Source organism: Prionailurus bengalensis, chromosome B1, assembly GCF_016509475.1.
Source record: "Prionailurus bengalensis isolate Pbe53 chromosome B1, Fcat_Pben_1.1_paternal_pri, whole genome shotgun sequence".
Taxonomy (NCBI): domain Eukaryota; kingdom Metazoa; phylum Chordata; class Mammalia; order Carnivora; family Felidae; genus Prionailurus; species Prionailurus bengalensis.
This window is the reverse complement of record NC_057344.1, coordinates 166,530,514-166,550,738: the sequence shown is the minus strand read 5'-3', so window position 1 is coordinate 166,550,738 and position 20,225 is coordinate 166,530,514. Positions and strand designations below refer to the sequence as shown.

General features: G+C 37.6%; 1 protein-coding gene across 1 annotated transcript in view; it reads left to right on the top strand.

Annotated features, from left to right (window-relative positions):
- GABRB1 (gamma-aminobutyric acid type A receptor subunit beta1) overlaps positions 1-20,225 on the top strand; it is a 386,092-nt gene that overhangs the window by 269,542 nt on the left and 96,325 nt on the right. The window contains exon 5 of the mRNA XM_043572729.1: positions 9,007-9,089. Within this exon, the coding sequence (XP_043428664.1) occupies positions 9,007-9,089 (83 nt within the window). The remainder of the gene's footprint in view (positions 1-9,006; positions 9,090-20,225) is intronic.

The window sequence follows — 20,225 nt, the reverse complement described above, 5'->3', positions numbered from 1 at the left end:
AAGAGTACTTAATGATGTCATCCAAGAGGAATGGTTAAGTACTATAACAAGATATCTACATCTCAAAATCTTGAATACCCATTACAAATGTGTTCATGAAGACTATAAATGTATTATGAAAATCCTTACCTTTAGGTTAACCAAAAAACAGCAAATGAAATTTTTAAATACACTGTAATTTCACTTTGCTAAACAATATACTTAGAAGAAAGGAAATGAATAAGATTGTGGTAATAAGATTATAGGTCATTTGCATTCTTTTATCTGTATTTTTCTATATTTCCCAGGTGTTTTATTATGACCACACATTAATCATACAATATTTTTGTATCAGTAAACGTACATGTATTTATTTATTTATTTAGAAGCATGTAGTTTAAAAGTAATAGCTAGAGTTAATTGAGTGACTACTATGTATCAATCACTGAACTTGTATGCGCGTATAATAACCCTCTTCTCTTTCCTTGTTTCACACCACATCCGCTTCCATAACACCTCCATTCTTGGAACATCACAAATCCAGGTTAAAGCATCTTTTGTCCAAATGGCCACCAACAAAATAAGAATAGGATTGAGCTCTATTCCTTGTGAATGATTTTCATGCTTTTTTTTTTTTAATTTCAAATTCTTTTTTTTTTAATTTTTTTTCAACGTTTTTTATTTATTTTTGGGACAGAGAGAGACAGAGCATGAACGGGGGAGGGGCAGAGAGAGAGGGAGACACAGAATCGGAAACAGGCTCCAGGCTCTGAGCCATCAGCCCAGAGCCTGACGCGGGGCTCAAACTCATGGACCGCGAGATCGTGACCTAGCTGAAGTCGGACGCCCAACCGACTGCACCACCCAGGCGCCCCCATGCTTTCTTGATAATATAAACATTTCTCTGATGTAAATTATTCGGATTTCTAGAAAAATGGTGAAGATGGCTTACCCAAATGAGAAGTGAGCCTACCATACATGGCTATTTTGTGAAACCAATTGACTGGCTCTATCTTCTATCTTCTGAGACCTGACAGTATACTAAAAACAACCTTCCAAAAATAAAAAAAAATTATGACAGGATGAAAGTGTAGCTGGATATTTTTAACTGCTATAGTCTCAATGCTCACAGGATTGCCTGATTCCTGTGCATCCTCTTTCATTTTTATACTCATTGATTGGTAAAGTGTGTCTTGAATTACTGATAATTAAATGAATACTACATATATACGGTAAGATCAGATCTTAATATTTTTTTACACTTATCTTACTGCCTATAAAAGAAATAAATAATTCCTACACTGAACCAATAGTTCTCTGCTTAGACTTATCTGCCCTGAATATAGTAATTAAAGAGAAAATAAACCTCAGGTCTTCAGTCTGGCATATCTGAATGTGAATCCCAGTGTTACAATTTAGATCATGTAAACTTGGAATTATTTCTTAACTCCATCGGGTATCCATTTCTTTATCTCTGAAAATAGCATAAGAATTACATCAACATAATAAGGCAATTATAAATAATAAATCAAATAATGCATGTGTTGTAGTCTAAATAATGGCTCTCCAAAGATGGCCATGTCCTAATTCTCAGAACCTGTGAATAGGTTACCTTACGAGTCAAGGAGACTTTGCTGGTGTGATTAATTTAAGGGTTTGAGATGACATTATTCTGGATTATCCGGATGGGCACAGTGTAATCCATAGAAGGGTTCGTATAAAAGGAAGGCAGGAGAGTTAGAGGGTGAGGGGATGGGAAGCTAGAAGCAGATATTGGAATGATGGTCTTTGAAGATGGAGGAAGGTGTCATGAGGCAAGGAGTGTAAGCAGCCTCTAGAAGCTGAAAAAGACAAGAAAATGGTCCTCCTCTAAAGCCTCTAGAAGGAACAAAGCCCTGCTGAAACCTTGATTTTAAGACTTCTGACCTCCAGAATTGTAAAATAATAAATCTGTTGTTGTTTTAAGCCACTAAATGTTTGGTAATGAGGAAATAATAGAGTATGCATCAGAAACTAATACAGTATGCGTGATGCTTAGCACAGTGTCCATTATGTAAGATTCCAGCATAATATTAGCTAAGATCAGCCTGCCCCTTGATCTAGGTAAGAGTAGCTTAAGTCTACAATCTATTATTTGTGGGAGTCCAGTGCCTTCCCAGGCTTGCTGAATCTTCTCAAAGGGTTTTACACGATTTGAGCATCTAGGGCTTGGAATCTTGGCTCTCACTGAATTGGTTCAATTTATAGAGTACTGTTCCATGAATGCTGTCAAGATATGAATTCAGCCCCTTTCCAAGGATAAAAATACAACATTTACATAAAGCTTTACTGTGTTTGTGTGTGTGTGTGTGTGTGTGTGTTAGTATTGGTTTAGGTAAACAGAGAAAAATTATCACGGTAATGAAAAACTGTTTTAATTGAATATTAAACATAACTGTTTTTTAAAATTTTGCTACTCCATCATTTTTCTTCCCCATGCTTAAATTACTCTTAAATCTCACATAGCAGTTTATCTCCTTTTATTTTCTCACCATTCATATCTCACACCCTCAGAATTTCATTTTCAAATACCAAAGCATTTTCTTAAACATGGTAGTCTACCTAAAATAAAACTTGGTGCCAGCTGTGAAGATAATACATATTCTTTTCACCACTCAGTGTTAGCCAAGGAAACAAATCTATATACTACCTGGTCATGACTCAGACTAACCCACCCATCTTCCCTCATCAGTTTCTTCGGGTGATATACCCAACATGGATTAAGGTGTAGCCCAGAGATCACAAAGACCATTCCTCAAACCAGCTTCACTAAGTGATAGTGATATCAACCTTATATCTGCTACTCACCACCAATCTCACCAATCTTAAGGCTGACTTTTTTTTTTTCCTTTGCGGGAGAAAGAAAGAGAGTGTGAGCAGGGGAGGGGCAGAAAGAGAGAAAGAGCCCAGTCAGAGCCTGATACAGGACTCAATCCCTGGAATCATGACCTGAGCTGAAATCAAGAGTTGGACACTAAACCCACTGAGCCATCCGGGCACCCCAAGGGCCACCATTTAGACTTAGCATTTTCAGGCTGCCTTTTTCCTCTCTTTCCTCATACTTTTTTTTTCATGCAGAATCTATTAAATAGTAGAATTTTGCTCTACAGAGATCACACTCAAAACTTGGGAGCTTATCCCTATAGAACTGAAGATTACAGGAAAGTCTCAATCATATGTACATAATTTGTTCATTGATTTGTTATTTGCAAAAGTGCCCTCTTCTTATGTATACGTGGGCACTTGTGTGTGTGTGTGTGTGTGTGTGTGTGTGTGTGTGTGTGTATGACTGGATTTTAATGTATTTATAGGCCAGGACTTACTGGGTTGTGTTTTGTCAGCAATGAGAGCCCTTAGATATCAAATATACATGATTTTCAATTACAGTGACTCTTAAGGTCAGTGACCATGCAGCATACACCTTAATAAATGAATACTACAGCAACGTGATTTCCATTCACTCTTAAGTCTCATGGGACCGTGGTTTCTAACTAACAGCCTGTTATAGTGTTCTGACCTAACCTTCAAAATGTCAATAAATTGGATTATAATGTAAGCCACTCCAAATGTCTTTGAAAAAAGACAGATAAATGTTAAGCTGTCATGACTGTACCTCTGGGAAGTCTGTGTTCAGAAAAAGTTAATGCTTTTACATTTAGCTGGTTCTACTTTATTGTACTTTCATTTACTATCAAGGAATAATGTTTTCACATACTCAGAATGAATGACCTGGGTGTTAAAAGTGAAAAACAAAATTCAAAAAACACTTCAATGTTGAAGCCCTCAACCCATCCAGTTTCGTGATCTTTGACACCTTTGATTCCATGGAAGATTTAGACTATCAGGCTGCTTGAGCCACAGTGTGAGTCCACTTCCGTGTGGACGTATTAATCACTTGTGGAGGTGACTAACCACTACTGAGCAATTACATTCAGCAAAGTGAACAAATGGAAACACAGGGAGCAGTCATTCTTGGAGACTCTCATTGCTGCTTTGCACCCAGAAGACAGACCGGCTGAGCAGAAATCTGCTCAGGGACATCTCTCTTTTTATTGATGATCCTGGGAATTCTTGCTCAGCAATTTTTTTTCTTACAAAGGGCTAAGGGCACTCAGCCTCAGCTCACTTAGCCATAAGTATTACAAAATCTGGAAATGCCAAACCCTTAAGTTAGCGGAGACCAACACTCGGTTGCAAACATTTCTGCCGATCACAACCTAAATTTATGAGTAACTGCTTGCATAGAGGTCCCTGTCTGAGCCTCAATGATTCCTCCCTTCTTAGATAAGAGACCCTTGGGGGGGGGGGGGGCAGTGACAATATTTGTATGAGTGCAACTTTCCTTCCTGCTCTTACTAAATAATTTTGGAAGATTTGGCACCTAACCCAAGTGGAGCCAATGAGATCCTCTTGAGAAGTTGAAATTTGGAACAGAGAGATCCCAAGAAGGAAGTTATTTCACTAATGTCCGTCTTCCTCAGAGAAAGTCAGGCACTTTTCACAGCTCAGGTTCCTGGAGCTGCCCTGATTCTTTCCCTTTCTGAGTTGTGATTACTTAACTCTGCTTGGGTTCATAATGGTACTTGAGGCAAAAGTAAACTGGTCCAGGTGATACTAGTTGAAAAATCATCAGGTCATGGGCAAGCCTCTGATGTGATGTATAGTTTCCCAAGGTGATTATCAATTAAATTATATCTGTTGAGGGGTGCCTGGGTGGCTCAGTCGGTTAAGCATCCGACTTGGGCTCAGGTCATGATCTCGCAGTTTGTGAGTTCAAGCACCGCGTCGGGCTCTGTGCTGACAGCTCAGAACCTGGAGCCTGTTTCAGATTCTGTGTCTCCCTCTCTCTCTCTGACCCTCCCCCGTTCATGCTCTGTCTCTCTCTCTCTCTCAAAAATAAATAAACGTTAAAAAAAATTAAAAAAAATTATATCTGTTGATTGCTGAATGAATTGATCATAACAAATAGCAGGAGTAAATGCAGTTATGCTTTACAAAGATTTTTTTTTAACACTCACAATTCTAGGACCCATACATTCGAAGCATTTGTTAATCATTTATAGATGGTGCTTTGTTGGTTTTTCAAATTGCTTTGTAAAAATTCCAGAGCCTCGCAATATGTGAACCAGTGGTTCAGCATAAGCTTTCAGCGCATGTCCTTACTCTGAGATGATGTGGTTTGCTTACTAGATGACACATGTCTGAAAATGAGGTCAATTAAATGAGATAGGCTGGCCAACACTCAAATGATGCTCTCAAATATCCCTAAAGTTTTTCAATAGCTCCACAAACATTTGATTTTAATTTGAGTTTTAAATATTATAACTATTTTAAACTATAATAAGCATGTGCATTGCAATGTGTCTTATGCCACATTTTAATGTATTCAAGACCATCATAGTATTAACTTTTGTTGCCAGATTAACTTATGCAGAGCATGAAGCACCAAGTAAAGCTTCCCTTTAATCCATCATTAAACACCAACTAGAGTCCATCCACCTAGGGGTGTATCTGAAGCATTTGCAAAGGTCTGATTGACTATAGAGGAGGTTACTTGATCACCTGGGGGATCCCCCTGCCAGTTCAAGGTAGCCCATGGCCAGTCATGTATGATTTTAGAAGCAAGTGTTTCCTTACTTACTAGGACTTTTTGATATTATACAAATAAAACACAAGACAGAAATAATTGGTGCTGAGAGATTTAAGACCATAATTCTCATCATAACCCCTGCTTTCAAATTTCTATGCTTATTAAAATAGACGTCAACATGTTAATTTATAAGAAAATTTCATATTAACAAAATATATATAGCTTTCATTTCATTTGCATTTTATATGCTGAAGTTCTGTAGATTTCACTTTATTAAAGATATCCTCAGAGGAAAAATGTTTGAAAACCACCATTGTGTCAGGGTCACTCAACCTTGGCACCACTGACATTTGGGGACAGATAATTCTCTATTGGTGACCAGTATCCTGGGCATTGTAGGATGTTTAACAGCATCGCTGGCCTCCACCCACTAGATGCTGCTATCAAGCCTCTACCCCCCAGACTGATGATCAAAAACATCTCCAGATATTGCCAAATGTCTCCTGTATGGAAGAGTTACCTCTGGTTGAGAATTACCAGATAAGTCATAGGATCAGAGGGCTGGCCACACTAGTAATTTCTAAGGAATGTTCACATCCTCCTGAATTTTTAATTCATAAGCAGCTGTTAAACAAGAATACAGTAATGTAGATAGGTGATTTTTAAAGCATTTTAAAATATTCATTGTGCTGCCTTATTGGGGGCGTTTGAGACACTACACAGGCCATAAAAATAATGTTGTGGAATTATCTTTTCAGGCAACAAAAGATCTTCATGATATATTATTAAGTGAAAAAATTAATTCATATGCTAATGGAAGTGGGAAGCAATAAGGAATGTAGTAAAATCCTTTTATATGCTAAATTCTGGAATACAACTAGTCTTCGTATTTTTTTGTAAAATACTTTGAAGAAATTTTTTAAATTGAATTTTAAAATTCTTTTTGCCCCTGCCTAACGCTCAAATAAATCTGATTAAATTGACCAACATCCTGTCTAAGGAAGGTTTCAAAGGGAATATGCAAATGTTCACCTCAGTAAACTGTAATTTTTCATAAGGAAAACCAAAGAGAAATTGGAAATGGCCAGTATTTTTCCTAATAATGTTTTTAAGAAGAAGGTTCTGTTGGGTTAACACAAATGACCAAAACAATAACTCATCTTAGAAGCCACAAAACACACAGGTTTGAGAAATACCTTGTCAAATTTAAACACACTGTTGATGGGAGTATAAGTTGGCACAACCTCTATGAAGAGCAATGTGGCAAAATTTCAAATATACATACCATCCTTTCTAATAATTCTCTTTCTAGAAATGACCAACATACAGTTAGCCATAGTAGAGTATACCAGTATATTCAGAGCATCTTCATTTATAAAAGTAAAAAAAAAAAGAAAACAATGTAAATGTCCACCGAAGTGTGATTGGAAAAATAAATTATGATATTTCCATATAACTGAACCTATTGTAGTAAATTTTTTTAAGACAGCTTATTTACCACATGGGACCAAATCCAAGATGCACTGTTAATGAAAACAAGCAAGATTCAGAACAGGAGACGTGGTAGGATGCTATCTAAGAATTTTCCCCCTAAGAAGACATACCTGACTTCTTTGGCATTCAGAGTATTTATGGAAAATGTCCAGTGTTGTACCTCCTATGGATTAAGCTAGAAAGGAAATATTACTAAATATGAATCTTTCAAATTCATTAAAATATGATCATACATTACTTTGTACAGAAGGATTATGTAATTTTTTTAAAGAAAAGTACTTTGTCAATTACAAAGTGATACCAAATGTTTGAAGGCACGGACTAGCCAAAGGAGTTTAAGGTACTCTCACACTCCACATTCTAGGAAATTTTAGAGGCAAGAGAAAAAGGAGGGATAATGGAAATCCCAGTAGGATATCGAGAGTCAAGGTCCTGGGATTTGCATAAACAAATAAAGTCAATGGAGAGCGGAAACTGGTAAATACTGTCTGAACACCAATCCTAGGATAGTGTTTCTTTACTGGTTATATGCTACCTGCCGAGTATAGGTAGAAGAGGATCTCAGATGAATCCAACAAATCTTTCTAATAGTGAGGAATGTGAGGACCCAACTGTCATAGAAGGCGGGTTTTATTGTTCTTGTCATTTTTTTCAATATATGAAATTTATTGTCAAATTGGTTTCCATACAACACCCAGTGCTCATCCAAAAAGGTGCCCTCCTCAATACCCATCACCCACCTTCCCCTCCCTCCCACCCCCCATCAACCCTCAGTTTGTTCTCAGTTTTTAAGAGTCTCTTATGCTTTGGCTCTTGCCCACTCTAACCTCTTTTTTTTTTTCCTTCCCCTCCTCCATGGGTTTCTGTTAAGTTTCTCAGGATCCACATAAGAGTGAAAACATATGGTATCTGTCTTTCTCTGTATGGCTTATTTCACTTAGCATCACACTCTCCAGTTCCATTCACGTTGCTACAAGAGCCATATTTCATTCTTTCTCATTGCCATGTAGTACTCCATTGTGTATATAAACCAAATTTCTTTATCCATTCATCAGTTGATGGACATTTAGGCTCTTTCCATAATTTGGCTATTGTTGAGAGGGCTGCTCTAAACATTGGGGTACAAGTGCCCCTATGCATCAGTACTCCTGTATCCCTTGGGTAAATTCCTAGCAGTGCTATTGCTGGGTCATAGGGTAGGTCTATTTTTAATTTTCTGAGGAACCTCCACACTGCTTTCCAGAGTGGCTGCACCAATTTGCATTCCCACCAACAGTACAAGAGGGTTCCCGTTTCTCCTATCCTCTCCAGCATCTATAGTCTCCTGATTTGTTCATTTTGGCCACTCTGACTGGCATGAGGTGATATCTGAGTGTGGTTTTGATTTGTATTTCCTGTTCTTGTCATTTTTGATGTCGTTTTATTATTAGTCTATAGCAGGAGAGGGAGATAGGTTTTGATGCATAATGTTGATCTCTTCTTACTCATAGGCCAGACCCACTTGTAGATACTGTCACAGACATTGCTAGATGCTAGAAAGTATAGGAAGGACCATGGGATAGTAACAGCTGTAAAATGACCATCATTTGTGGAGCACTTACCAACTACGAGGCACCAGGCTAGGAGCTTTCCACACATTATCTCTCTTCATCCTCACAGCCATCCTTTGCAGGAGGTATTTTGATTGATGAGGGGGGCCTAGTCTTACAGAGATAAATAAAACTAGATCAAAATCACACAGCTAGCGAGCAGCAAAGAAAGACTTGAACTTAATCTGCCCACCTTCAAAAATTGTAATCACAAAATTTTGATGCCAACTGGTAAACACGATGGGGGGCTGGGAAGCCTGGAAATGAAAGTCATCATCTTTATGATGCTGTCTTTTCTCTCTCTCATCCTGACAGGATCACAACCACAGCTGCATGTATGATGGATCTACGAAGATATCCTCTGGATGAGCAAAACTGCACTCTGGAGATTGAAAGTTGTGAGTTACTTGGACAGGGGAATGAGAAAGAGGGATGTTTGCTTGACCCAATTAAATTCAACCTTGCCCTGAGTAATTGGAACTGGGATACTTTTAGCTACACTTTCCTGCCAATTTTTCAAGAGATTCACAGTCCAGTGACATTTCCCTCATATTGGTGGCTCAAGGGTCATTTCAATGCAGTTACACTTTTGAACCATTAGAGAAAGTCCACTTAGTTTGGCTGGACAATTTATGAACTCATGCTTTCTCCTTGGGGTAGAGTTTCTCCCAAAGCCTTCTAATCCCCAAGCTGCAATAATAAGAGAGGCAAAACATTTTAACATGAAAAGACCTTGTGAGATTGTTTTCGGTTCTGTAGTCTATACATGTGAATGACTGTAAATTGTTGTCTTTTAGAACAACACTATGTTAGAGTCTTGTGCACATTTGGCTTTCTTCATGGGAAGAACAGGATGATAGTATTCATGAGGCTTGTGCTCTGGGCCAAAGAGTTGATATTTTTCAAGTCTAGTAACTGATCTTGTTTGTCTTCTGGGATTGTGTTTCATTGATTGCTTTCTTGACAATTAGAATATCTTAGTCACTAATATTTAATCTGATTGACTCTGTTTCATAGTTTCTCAGCCATCAACATGCAGGCAGTTGAGCCCATCAATTGTGAATACCAGGCCTAGGTGATTTCCTGGTTTTTAGAGGCACAGAAGGGTGCAGGAGGTAATTCAGAGCATTCTAAAACTGCTTAATGTAATGTGAGAAATAGAGAGCTATTTATTTATATAACCTAAAATACTCCCAGATCTAGATATCAAAATACCAAAGGAACATTCCAGATGACCCTATAGTATTATTAAAGAGCAAATGTATTCACCAGTGTCCGATTATTAACCAATTACATTAGTTTTCTAGTTTGTTGTATATAGGCTTGGAAATAAATGCTTATGCAGATATAGCTATATATTTAGACATGCACATTGATCTACCACCACTAGAACCTGGAATGAACAAGAACATTCATGAGTTATTCCTTAATTAATATTCTAACTTTAAAATACAATGTATAAATAAGTTGGTTGAAGAATGTTAATATATAAAAGTATTGATGGCGACTTTGGTTTAAATGCCAATGACAACCAGAATTAAACCATAGAAATGAAATACGAACCCAACTGTTTATTAATGGCTAATGATGTTTTATAAATGAGGCTGAACTTTAGCTAAGCAAGTAAACCTTAGCTTTTAGAACTGATATGGAAAGAGCAGGATGAATAGCTTATTCGTATGGGTTGGCCTTTACCCTTGACCTCTCTTCCATTAATTCTACTGATTTGTTATCTTTGCTTCTATGCTGGCATTAAGGTACGACAACCTCTTGAAATCACAAGATCTTCTGGTTTACACCATCATTTAAAGAAGCAATGAATTTTGACAAGTATTTGAATTGTTTCTGTGTTATAAATTGCAAGTCCTGAAATTAGCAGCATTTTTCTCACAAAATATATATTTTATAATTCACATCAAGTTTTTCTGTGATCATAGGTTTATACTCCTCTTTAAGCAGAGATTCTCTTTGTTCATATTTAGAAAATATATGGCTTTTAGGTCCATTTATCATACCATATAATGACCCAAACAAAAACTGTAAATGAGGTATAAATTAAACACAATTTTTTGTGGGACAGGTATGGGGGGAAGCCCAAGCATCCTGATAGTCCAAAGTTATCATAAAATATGATATCAAGTAATAAGTGGTGACCCAAGTACGTCATAATCATTGAGGCATTCAGTAAAATACAACCAGATGTCTGGACAGGTGGAAGGCCTAGTAGCTAGGACCCTAAAATCAGCTAATATGTATGAATGCAGGAAGATGGTAACCATCATCAAAGTGATCCAATAGCAGTTCACAGAAATCTGGTCCCTAAAGGTATTTACCTAAAGCAAAGCAAAAACTCAAGCCGGGAGAATGTGTGCAATGAGGAGTCTATGAAGGTAGGGACATGGGAGAAAGGGGACAGGAGCGGGAATGGAACTGTCTTCTACTCACCAAACAACACCTCTGTAACGTAAGTATTTCTAATAACATTTGAGAGTATGTATCTGAGGCTCAGAAAAGTAAAATAATTAACCCAGAACCACAGCCAAGGAAAGTGGTAAAGAGGATTCAAAACCAGGTAATGTACTTTCCTTCACAGAATCCTCCAATCAATAGGTGAGCAAAGAAGCAAAGAGCACCCATCATTAGGGGTGTAACACCTAATAAAAAAAATAAAGAAAAAAAAGGGGTGCCTGGGTGACACAGTCGGTAGAGGGCCCAACTCTTGATTTCAGCTCAGGTCATGACCCCAGGGTTACAGGATCGAGCCCTGCTTCGGCGCCGCACTGAACATGGAGCCCGCTTATGATTCTCTCTCTCCTCCTGCCCCTCTCCCCCTCTCATGTGCACACTCTCTCTCTTTCTCTCTCTAGAATTTAAAAAAAAAAAAAAGTTAAAAAAAAAAGTATAACACCAATTGGAATCACTCTCAGCTGGGTTAAGATTGCTGAGTCAACCAAAGACTCGTTTGTAGTTCCTAAAATTATCCCTGATAAAGGTTAGAATAGATCTCAGAAGCTGAAGCAAAATTTTGCATTTAGGTCAAAGGTCAAATGTATGCAACTGTGGAAAGAGAGGATAGTCTGTGGAGGCAGGAAACTGAGTAGTCCTTGATTCCATTGACGTTAACCTAAAAAAAAATTAAAAGCCTCAACATTGCTTACTAAATCAACATTATTTTACTTAAAAATGTATCCCTTTTAAACAAGAGATTAATCAGTGTAAAGAGATTTTAAATCTTTTTTTGTTAAATTTTTTTAATGTTTATTCATTTTTGAGAGACAGAGAGAGACAGAGCATGAGCTGGAAAGGGGAAGAGAGAGGGAGACAGAATCTGAAGCAGGGTCCAGGCTCCGAGCTGTTAGCACAGAGCCCGACGCAGGGCTCGGACTCTCGAACTGCGAGATCATGACCTGAGCTGAAGTCAGATGCTCAACCGACTGAGCCACCAGGCGCCCTGAGATTTTAAATCTTTATTTTTTTACATTTATTTATTGTTGAGAGACAGAGAGAGACAAAGCATGAGCAGGAGAGGGGCAGAGAGAGAGGGAGACGCAGAATCCAAAGCAGGCTCCAGGCTCTGTGTCAGCACAGAGCCTGATGGGGGGCTCGAACCCAGAACCATGAGATCATGACCTGAGCCGAAGTCGGACGCTCAGCCAACTGAGCCACCCAGGCGCCCCTCGAGATTTTACATCTTAAGAGTAAAAACTTCAAGTAACTAAGTAACATATGGCAATAAAATGGAGTTTGAGTGAGCTTTGCTTGTTCTTGCCTAAGTACATAATCGATGTGTTGCTAAGTATCAATAAATACTGAATCTGTCAGTTATCTATTTTTTAACTCTACATGGAGAGACATGTGTTGCATTATTTGCTGAAACAGCTCTCCCTGAACTGACAATTTACGAAGACTATAACTGAGCTTTAAAGTGATTATAAATGAGAAGCTCCAGTATTAGTTGGGAGATAAGAATGATAAAGTAGAGATTCTGCCAAGGTAAGATTGCACCAATCACACTTTTGTGACCAGTGGAGTAGAAACTTTACCTACCTTACAAAATTTACTGGCTTATGTTCTCTCCCATCACAGTCCCAAGGATGGGGAAATGTTTTCCTTGGTTAGGTCCTCTGAGACAAATTAAAGATGTTTTGCTTCACTTTAATGTCATCTAGTCAAGTAAAATTGGAAAGGCCATAAAGCCTTATTAAATTGAAAATTTACTTGAACTTGGAGCACATTAATAGCTTCTTGGCCCTGGGATGCTATAAAATGAGTTAATGGCACATAGAAAATTCAATCAAGGAGTTTAGTATTAAGAGCGCTTGGAATTTGAAATCAATAAAGCTATCATGTGAAGGCTTGATAGCCACAAGCTTCATAAAGATACGAAAAGGGTTTGGGGTAACAGTCATGGAGGTTTCAGGTGTCTTTTCCCATTCCCAGAAGCAACAATTGAGGAAAATCTCCATCCTAATCTTACCCTCTGACTACCAGCAGATAGTGTCACCTCTCACTATACCCCAAAAAGTAGAAGCCATTTCAGGCCTGGGATCTCTCAGTGGTCTGATCATTATGTCTTCATCATTCTGACTTAGCCCCCTGTATTTCAAAGGAAGAGATGCTTCTATTCCTTGAATACACTGACCTGATCCCAGTGTTCGGGATTCCATCGCTTTCTCCTCTAATTGACTTTCCCAAGTTAACACACACCTCTACCCCTGATTTCCTAGATCCTCAATCTCACCCAGTCTGCTATCTCTCTTCACAGCCTAAAAACTAGCTGAAAACTCTTCGTATCATAAACATCTCTACTCTATGCCCACATCTCTCCTTAAACGTTTCCTAATCTCTCTGCTTTCTATTTCTACAAACTGCTCGAAAGATTGGTTTATATTTCTTGTCTATTGTCTCAACTTCTTAACCTACTGTAATCTGGCCACCCAACTCCCACCTTCACTGACAATGTTTTCAGAAAGGTTACAATGTCTTTACATACCATCTTTATTCCAATGATCCCCAAAGTTATAACTCCAGCTCAGATCTCTTCAAGGTCCCAGACTGATACATAGCCCTGTTCTTGACATATCTAGTTTGGTGTTGCAAAGACATCCTAAATTCAATTTGCTCAAAACTTATCAATTTTTCCCTCCCAAATGAGTTTCCTTTTTAGTCTCCTTCATCTCACTATCCAACCACCATCCTAGGATTAATTGTTGACATCTCCCTCACACTGCTCCTATTCAATCTATTTTCAAGTACCATCCATTCTACTTGCAAGGTATTTATCAAGCTCTTTCACTCTTTTCAGCCCTACTGCCATCACCATTACTTCTTACCTGAATCATTGTAGCCATGTTTCCATTGGTCTTCTTGCCTTCACTCTTGACTCCAGCCCATTCTATACCCAGCAGCCAAAGTGATCTTTGCATGGTATAAATCAAGTCATATTACTTCAGTGCTTTAAAAATATTCTGGGGCACCTGAGTGGCTCAGTCGGTTAAGTGTCTGACTTCGGCTCAGGTCATGATCTCACGGTTCCTGGGTATGAGCCCTGCATTGGGTTCTGTGCTGACAGCTCAGAGCCTGGAGCCTGATTTGGAACCCATGTCTCCCTCTCTCTCTGCCCCTACCCCTCTCCTGCATGCACTTTCTCTCTCTCTCTCTCTCTCTCTCTCTCTCTCTCTCTCAAAAATAAACATTAAAAAAATAAAAAATAAAATGATAACAATATTCAAAGGTTTCCCATTGCACCAGACTCTCCATGCTTCTTAATTTAATCTTCAAGCTCTGTGTGACCTGCCCTCCCTTGATATCTCCACTCTTACCTATAGTTATCTTTCCCTTCTTTTACTACATTAACTCCAACACCCTAGATTCTTTGTGTCTTGCATACTAAGCTTTCTTCTATCTCATTATCTTCACCATCTTATTCCTTCGGTCTGAAAATGCTTTTCCCCATTTTGGTGATTTCCTCTTCTCATCCTATAATTCCCACCTAAGATGCCACCTCCAATCAGCGGCTTTCCTGAGAATCCAATCTAAATTAGGAAACCCTACTTATTCTCTTTCAAAACTCTGTTAGTTTCCCAAATGGCACTTAGTATTGTAGTATTTGTTTCCATCTTTATTGTTTTTTTCCCCTCTGTGGATTATAAACTCCATGAAGGGAAAAGAGCATTGTTTTGTTCACAACACAATAATTAAAACCTAGTCTCCTACCTGACAGTATCTGTGGAGTGTATGTATGCTAAATATTTTGGGTTCAGACTTTTCAAGTCTTTTGAGTCTTAGAAGATAAGTCTAGCTCTAATTTTCTTAGATAAAATTTAAGGCAGGGATTTTTTATGTGCAATAAAATATTCTTTCATTTGTACAATTTTTATGTTCATGCTTTAAGACTAACTTAAAAATTTTAAGTTGTAAATGTGTCAGTCAAGAGCCAGTTAGGGAAAAACAACATTTTGCTTGAGGAACTTTGATAGGCTGCTAAATGTGATCAATTACTATCAATTGTGGGGTGGAGGGGGTGGGGCTTGACTTGAGTCATTAACTATGTCCCTCCTACTTAAACCACAATCAATTTATCAAGCAAAGGTAACATGTAATGACACTGGGTTATTTTTATACCTGTTTCTTTTTTAAAAATGATTTGGAAACTTTTAATTTAGGCATTGCTTTAATGTATTCAATTTAGTGAACTATCAATCTATCTTTTAGTCTAGGAATATTGTCATTGTGTTGATTTAAAAGTCTTGGTAGTAACACCATATACACAGAATGTCAAGCCATAGTCATATTGGATTATTTCCAAAACAAAATTGTTTCCTTGTCCAAAAAATAGCAAGTGATAAGAAAAATGTGTCTACCCAATAAGGCGGCCCAACTCAGCTATGGAAAATTCCCTGAGAAAATGTGATGTTTGCGAAGTGAAATGCTAAGATTTATTTAACACCTATAAATAAAATCAAAGTAAGTGTAGTATCCAGACATGAGACAGAAGCAGTTCTACAAAAGTCTGTCCTGGTAAAACCACATGTATCCAGTTCTTAATGCCATGTTAAGATAATTTCCTTTGGAAGAAGAGACCAAGATATCGGGGAAGAAAATTTTAGGGAGGCTTAACAGCTATTTCCAAATGTTTTAAACGCTACCATATAGAACAGCAACGTTATCCCTGGTATTGTCCAGTGTATTAGTCAGGATTCTCTAGAGAAACATAACAAATAGGATAGATAGATAGATAGATAGAGATTTATTATAAAGAATTGGTTCATGCAATTATGAAAGCTGATAAGCCCAAGATCTGTAGGGTGAGTCAGCAAACTGGAGAGCTGATGGTATAGTTCTAGCCTGAGGGCCAGTAGGCTTGAGACCCAGGAAGAGCCAGTGTTTCAATTTGAGTCTGAAAACAAGAAAAAACTGATTGTCCCCATTCAAAGATAGGCCGAAAGAACTCTTTCTTATTCTGGGGAAGGTCAGTCTTTTTGTTTTCTTTGGACCTTCATTGGATTGGGTGTAGCCTGCCCACATTAGGGATTGCAATCTACTTTACCTAGTCTGCCAATTAAAATGTTATTCTCATGCAAATACAGCCTCATAAGAGCATGCAGAATAATGTTTGACCAACTCAAGTTGACACAAAACTATCACAACCAGAATGCAAGATTTGAACCCATTCAATTCAATTCAATTCAACTAGCCTTTCTTAAGTGGTGAGCACATGTGGCTCTATGTATAAAGTAAATGCTGGTGATATAGCAGCAACCAAGCACACAGAGAGGCAAAAGTTATAAGAAGGGGGATGCAGAATTTGAGAGAAATACTTCCAATGAGCAAATGTGCCCGTTCATGAAATAAGTCTTTGCTAAAGAAAGACTTCCCATCGCACACAGAGTTTTCAATTAATTGGAAATGGCTACTTACCAGTATTAATGTAAAAGACATTCCTCTTTGAGAGGTCAGTTAATTATATAAACTTAAAGATGTCTTTAAGCCCTAAAATCTAGGACTCTGAGAGTGTATTTAATTTAGTCACATCACCAGTAAATTACTTTATGTGCTTTCCTAAAATATTGGTTCTAAAGTGATTCTGATATGTAAAGGATATTAGAATATAGAAAAAATGTTATGAATACATGAACACATACTCACAAGAAAAATATGAAATATAGGATAATTACAAGCAAAGCCTTTGAATCACTCTTACTTTATTGCTGCCTGCCAGATCATTAATTCTGATCTGAAATAATTTAAAAATAACATCTACAACATGCTGCACACTTTCTATTCATGGATGCTAAACACCAAAAATAACAGAAGTAAATTGAACTTCATGAATGATTCATGGCTTCCTTGCTTTATGTCCCCATTGTCAAGGAAATTAGCAGCATTGGATATCTCCTTAGATAAATTTGATTTTGCCATATTCAGTAGACTACTTAATGAAAATGAATATTTCACATTTATGTTCATAGAAATGTTAATGAATTTTAGTGCCTGTAGCTTTTTTGATGAGCAGAGGGGTGGGTGTAGGGAAGAAGGGAATATTTCTGAATTAATTTATTCCTTTTTCCAGGCTGCTTCTTTGAAACTGTGAAAAAGCACTCTTTGTGAAAAAGTCTCTGATCCTTTAAAGTTATAAAATAAAAGCCAGTGGAGGAATGGAGTTCTTTTCATGAAAATTAGTTTTGCAATCAACTTGACTATAAAGTTAGCCTTATAACTGTTCATTTCAATCCTAGAGACAGTTGAAGTTTATTTTCCACACTTGGATGAGTGGCTATGGAGATTGATGAGGATATCTCTGATTTACAGATTTAGATTCCTAGAAATTTCCTCTTTCCTTGCTGCTGTGATGGATGACCATTTTGCTATCAGCTTCCAAAAAGGGAGTCAAAATAAAGATTATTCCTTTGCCTAAATGATTTAGGTATCAACCAAACACTTAAAGACATATTTTATAATGTAACTTTGATCTAGAACTTGATACCCCTGCTAAACTGAGGGCTTTGGTTCACTTGGGATCCAAACTTAATAATAATGATAGCTAATATTTCTTCATTCTATACTGTGGGCCACACGCTTAACAAAGATTTCCCATTGAATCTTCACCAAAACCCTACTGTTCTATCCCATTTTGTAGAGGAGGGAATCAAAACATCATGGTAATAATTTGACTCGTCACAAAATGATAGTGGTCCAAATGGGATTTGAAATCAAGAAATCTGACTTGAAAGTAGAAGATTTGGCCCTTCTTTGTAGCCTCTTAAGAAAACTCTTCTCTCTAGCTTCCCCACTGGGTGTGAATTGCATGGTTCTTAGGTCTGATATATCTGAATGCAAAGTAGACCCCTGAGAACAAAGCAGGTTTTAATCGGTTTTCCTTTTTCCTGAATCTGTCTCAGTTGAGTTCCTATTTGGGCATTTATTTTCTGACATTCTTGCCAACTAAACCGAATATTGATATAATTTAAAGAATAACCATTATTTTACCAGGTCACTTCTATAATTGCAACAGATCCCACAATGGTCAGAAATCCTTTCTCTTCTAAATGGCTACAGATACTAGTTCCCAAATCATTTTCATATAGTGTTAGGTCTAACAGATTGCAGTGGTTCTATAGTTTCAAAATCTATTCATTACTCATAATTCTGATGCACAAGCACCTGTAATCTTGGAAATGCACACATTCTCTTGAGAGGTCTGGACTTGTTCTGTGAACCACATCCATATAAAAACTGTGTGACAGTATGTATAATTCAGTTTTTATTTAGGTGTCAGTTTCCACATTTAAATTGCTTTATTCTTATCTTTAAGATCAAAGATTTTAAAAAGGAGCTAGGGACGCCTGGGTCTATTAAGTGTCCAACTTTGACTCTGGTCACAATCTCGGTTCGTGGGTTTGAGCCCCGGTTCAGGCTCTGTGCTGTGCTGACAGCTCAGAGCCTGGAGCCTGCTTCAGATTTGTGTCTCCCTCTCTCTGCCTCTCCCCCTCTCGCACTCTGTCTCTCTCTTTCAAAAATAAACACTAAAAAAAATTTTTTAAGGGAGCTTGTAAAATATTGATACCATGACCCCACCCTGGACAATAACATCAGAATTTGTGGAAGGTGGGCCTTTGCACATTTATTTAGCTCCCCGATGATTTCGATATGCAGCCAAGTTTGACAGTCACTGCATTAAGGCTATAATGCTTCGAATTTCTGCTCCTCTCTTTCTAATAGACCCAGTTCCCTAAATGGGAAACAGAATGGAAACAGAACTGAGAGAAGAAAGTATAGCAAAGAACACAAAATAGCATGAAATTCAAAGAAAGAAATTATTGAAATGATCAAAGGAGAAAATTTAAGCTATTCTTTTCTTTATCCCCTCTGGCAGAAGGCTCTTTTTTTTTTTTTTCTTTAAAAGTGGATGCCTTGAAATAAATAGATAGACAAATGGACCTGCCTTTCATTGGAATTAAGTGCTTGAACCAGACATTCAAATCCATGTAATAATAAGTCAAGTTGTTACAAGATACTACTCTATCTTTAAAGCCCCAATATATATACCACATATTAATATGAATGCAATCAATGACACATTAATTTGTATAATAATTCTGTGGTGAATGGGGTTATCTACTTGGGAAAGAGGTATGCACATTGGCTGCTTTAGTAACATTTTCTTTCATTTTAAAAAAAGAAAAAAGCTAGTCAAAATTTATATTTGAATTGAACACACAGCAACAGGCTTTAATGGGAGTAGTTTATCAAACTGAAATCAAGTATAGTTTATTTGTTTCAACCACAAAAAATAATATAATAATAACTTCTATATTCATCTTCATTTCCCTGCAACCTGTCCTATAGGCACTAACTGAACTCATTTGATTGTGTAGTAGGGCAGACTTGTCACAGAGCTCCCACTAGGTGACTGCATTGACTTCAAATAGACTGTATTCCCTGTGCTTAGATTACATAGACCTGCAATTCTGACAGAGAAAATTCCACTGAATAGAGCCCAAGCATTTCGGCTTTTACCTTAGAAACTGTCAGAGTGGAAACCCTTCACCTGTCTGATGCTCCCTGAGGGGCTTGTCAAACGTTAATGTGCATATGGGGATCTTGTTAGAATGCATTCTGGTTTCATGAGTTAGGCTGGGGCCTGAGAGTCTGAACTTTTAACATGCTACCCGGTGATACCTATGCTATTTGTGCATGGACCACACTGAGTAGTAAGAACTGAAGTAAAAGCAAAAAACCAAAAACCTGTCTCATCTGTGTTCCTCGATCTACATTACCAGCCTGTTTGCTTCCTACTGAGATTTAAATAATTAGCTAAAAGCCTTTGCCACACTGGTGGGTCGGCCCTTGATTCAAGAGAGTTCCGGGTTTTAAATTAACCGAGGCAGAAAAGTCATTTTCAAGTGACCTGAATAACTTCCAAACACTGGAACCGGAACAGCTTAGATTTTGTAAAGTACCCCACGTATGGAACATTTGGGGTCTACCATTTTATATGCGAAAGATTCCCAGATATGGTATGTCATTCATTA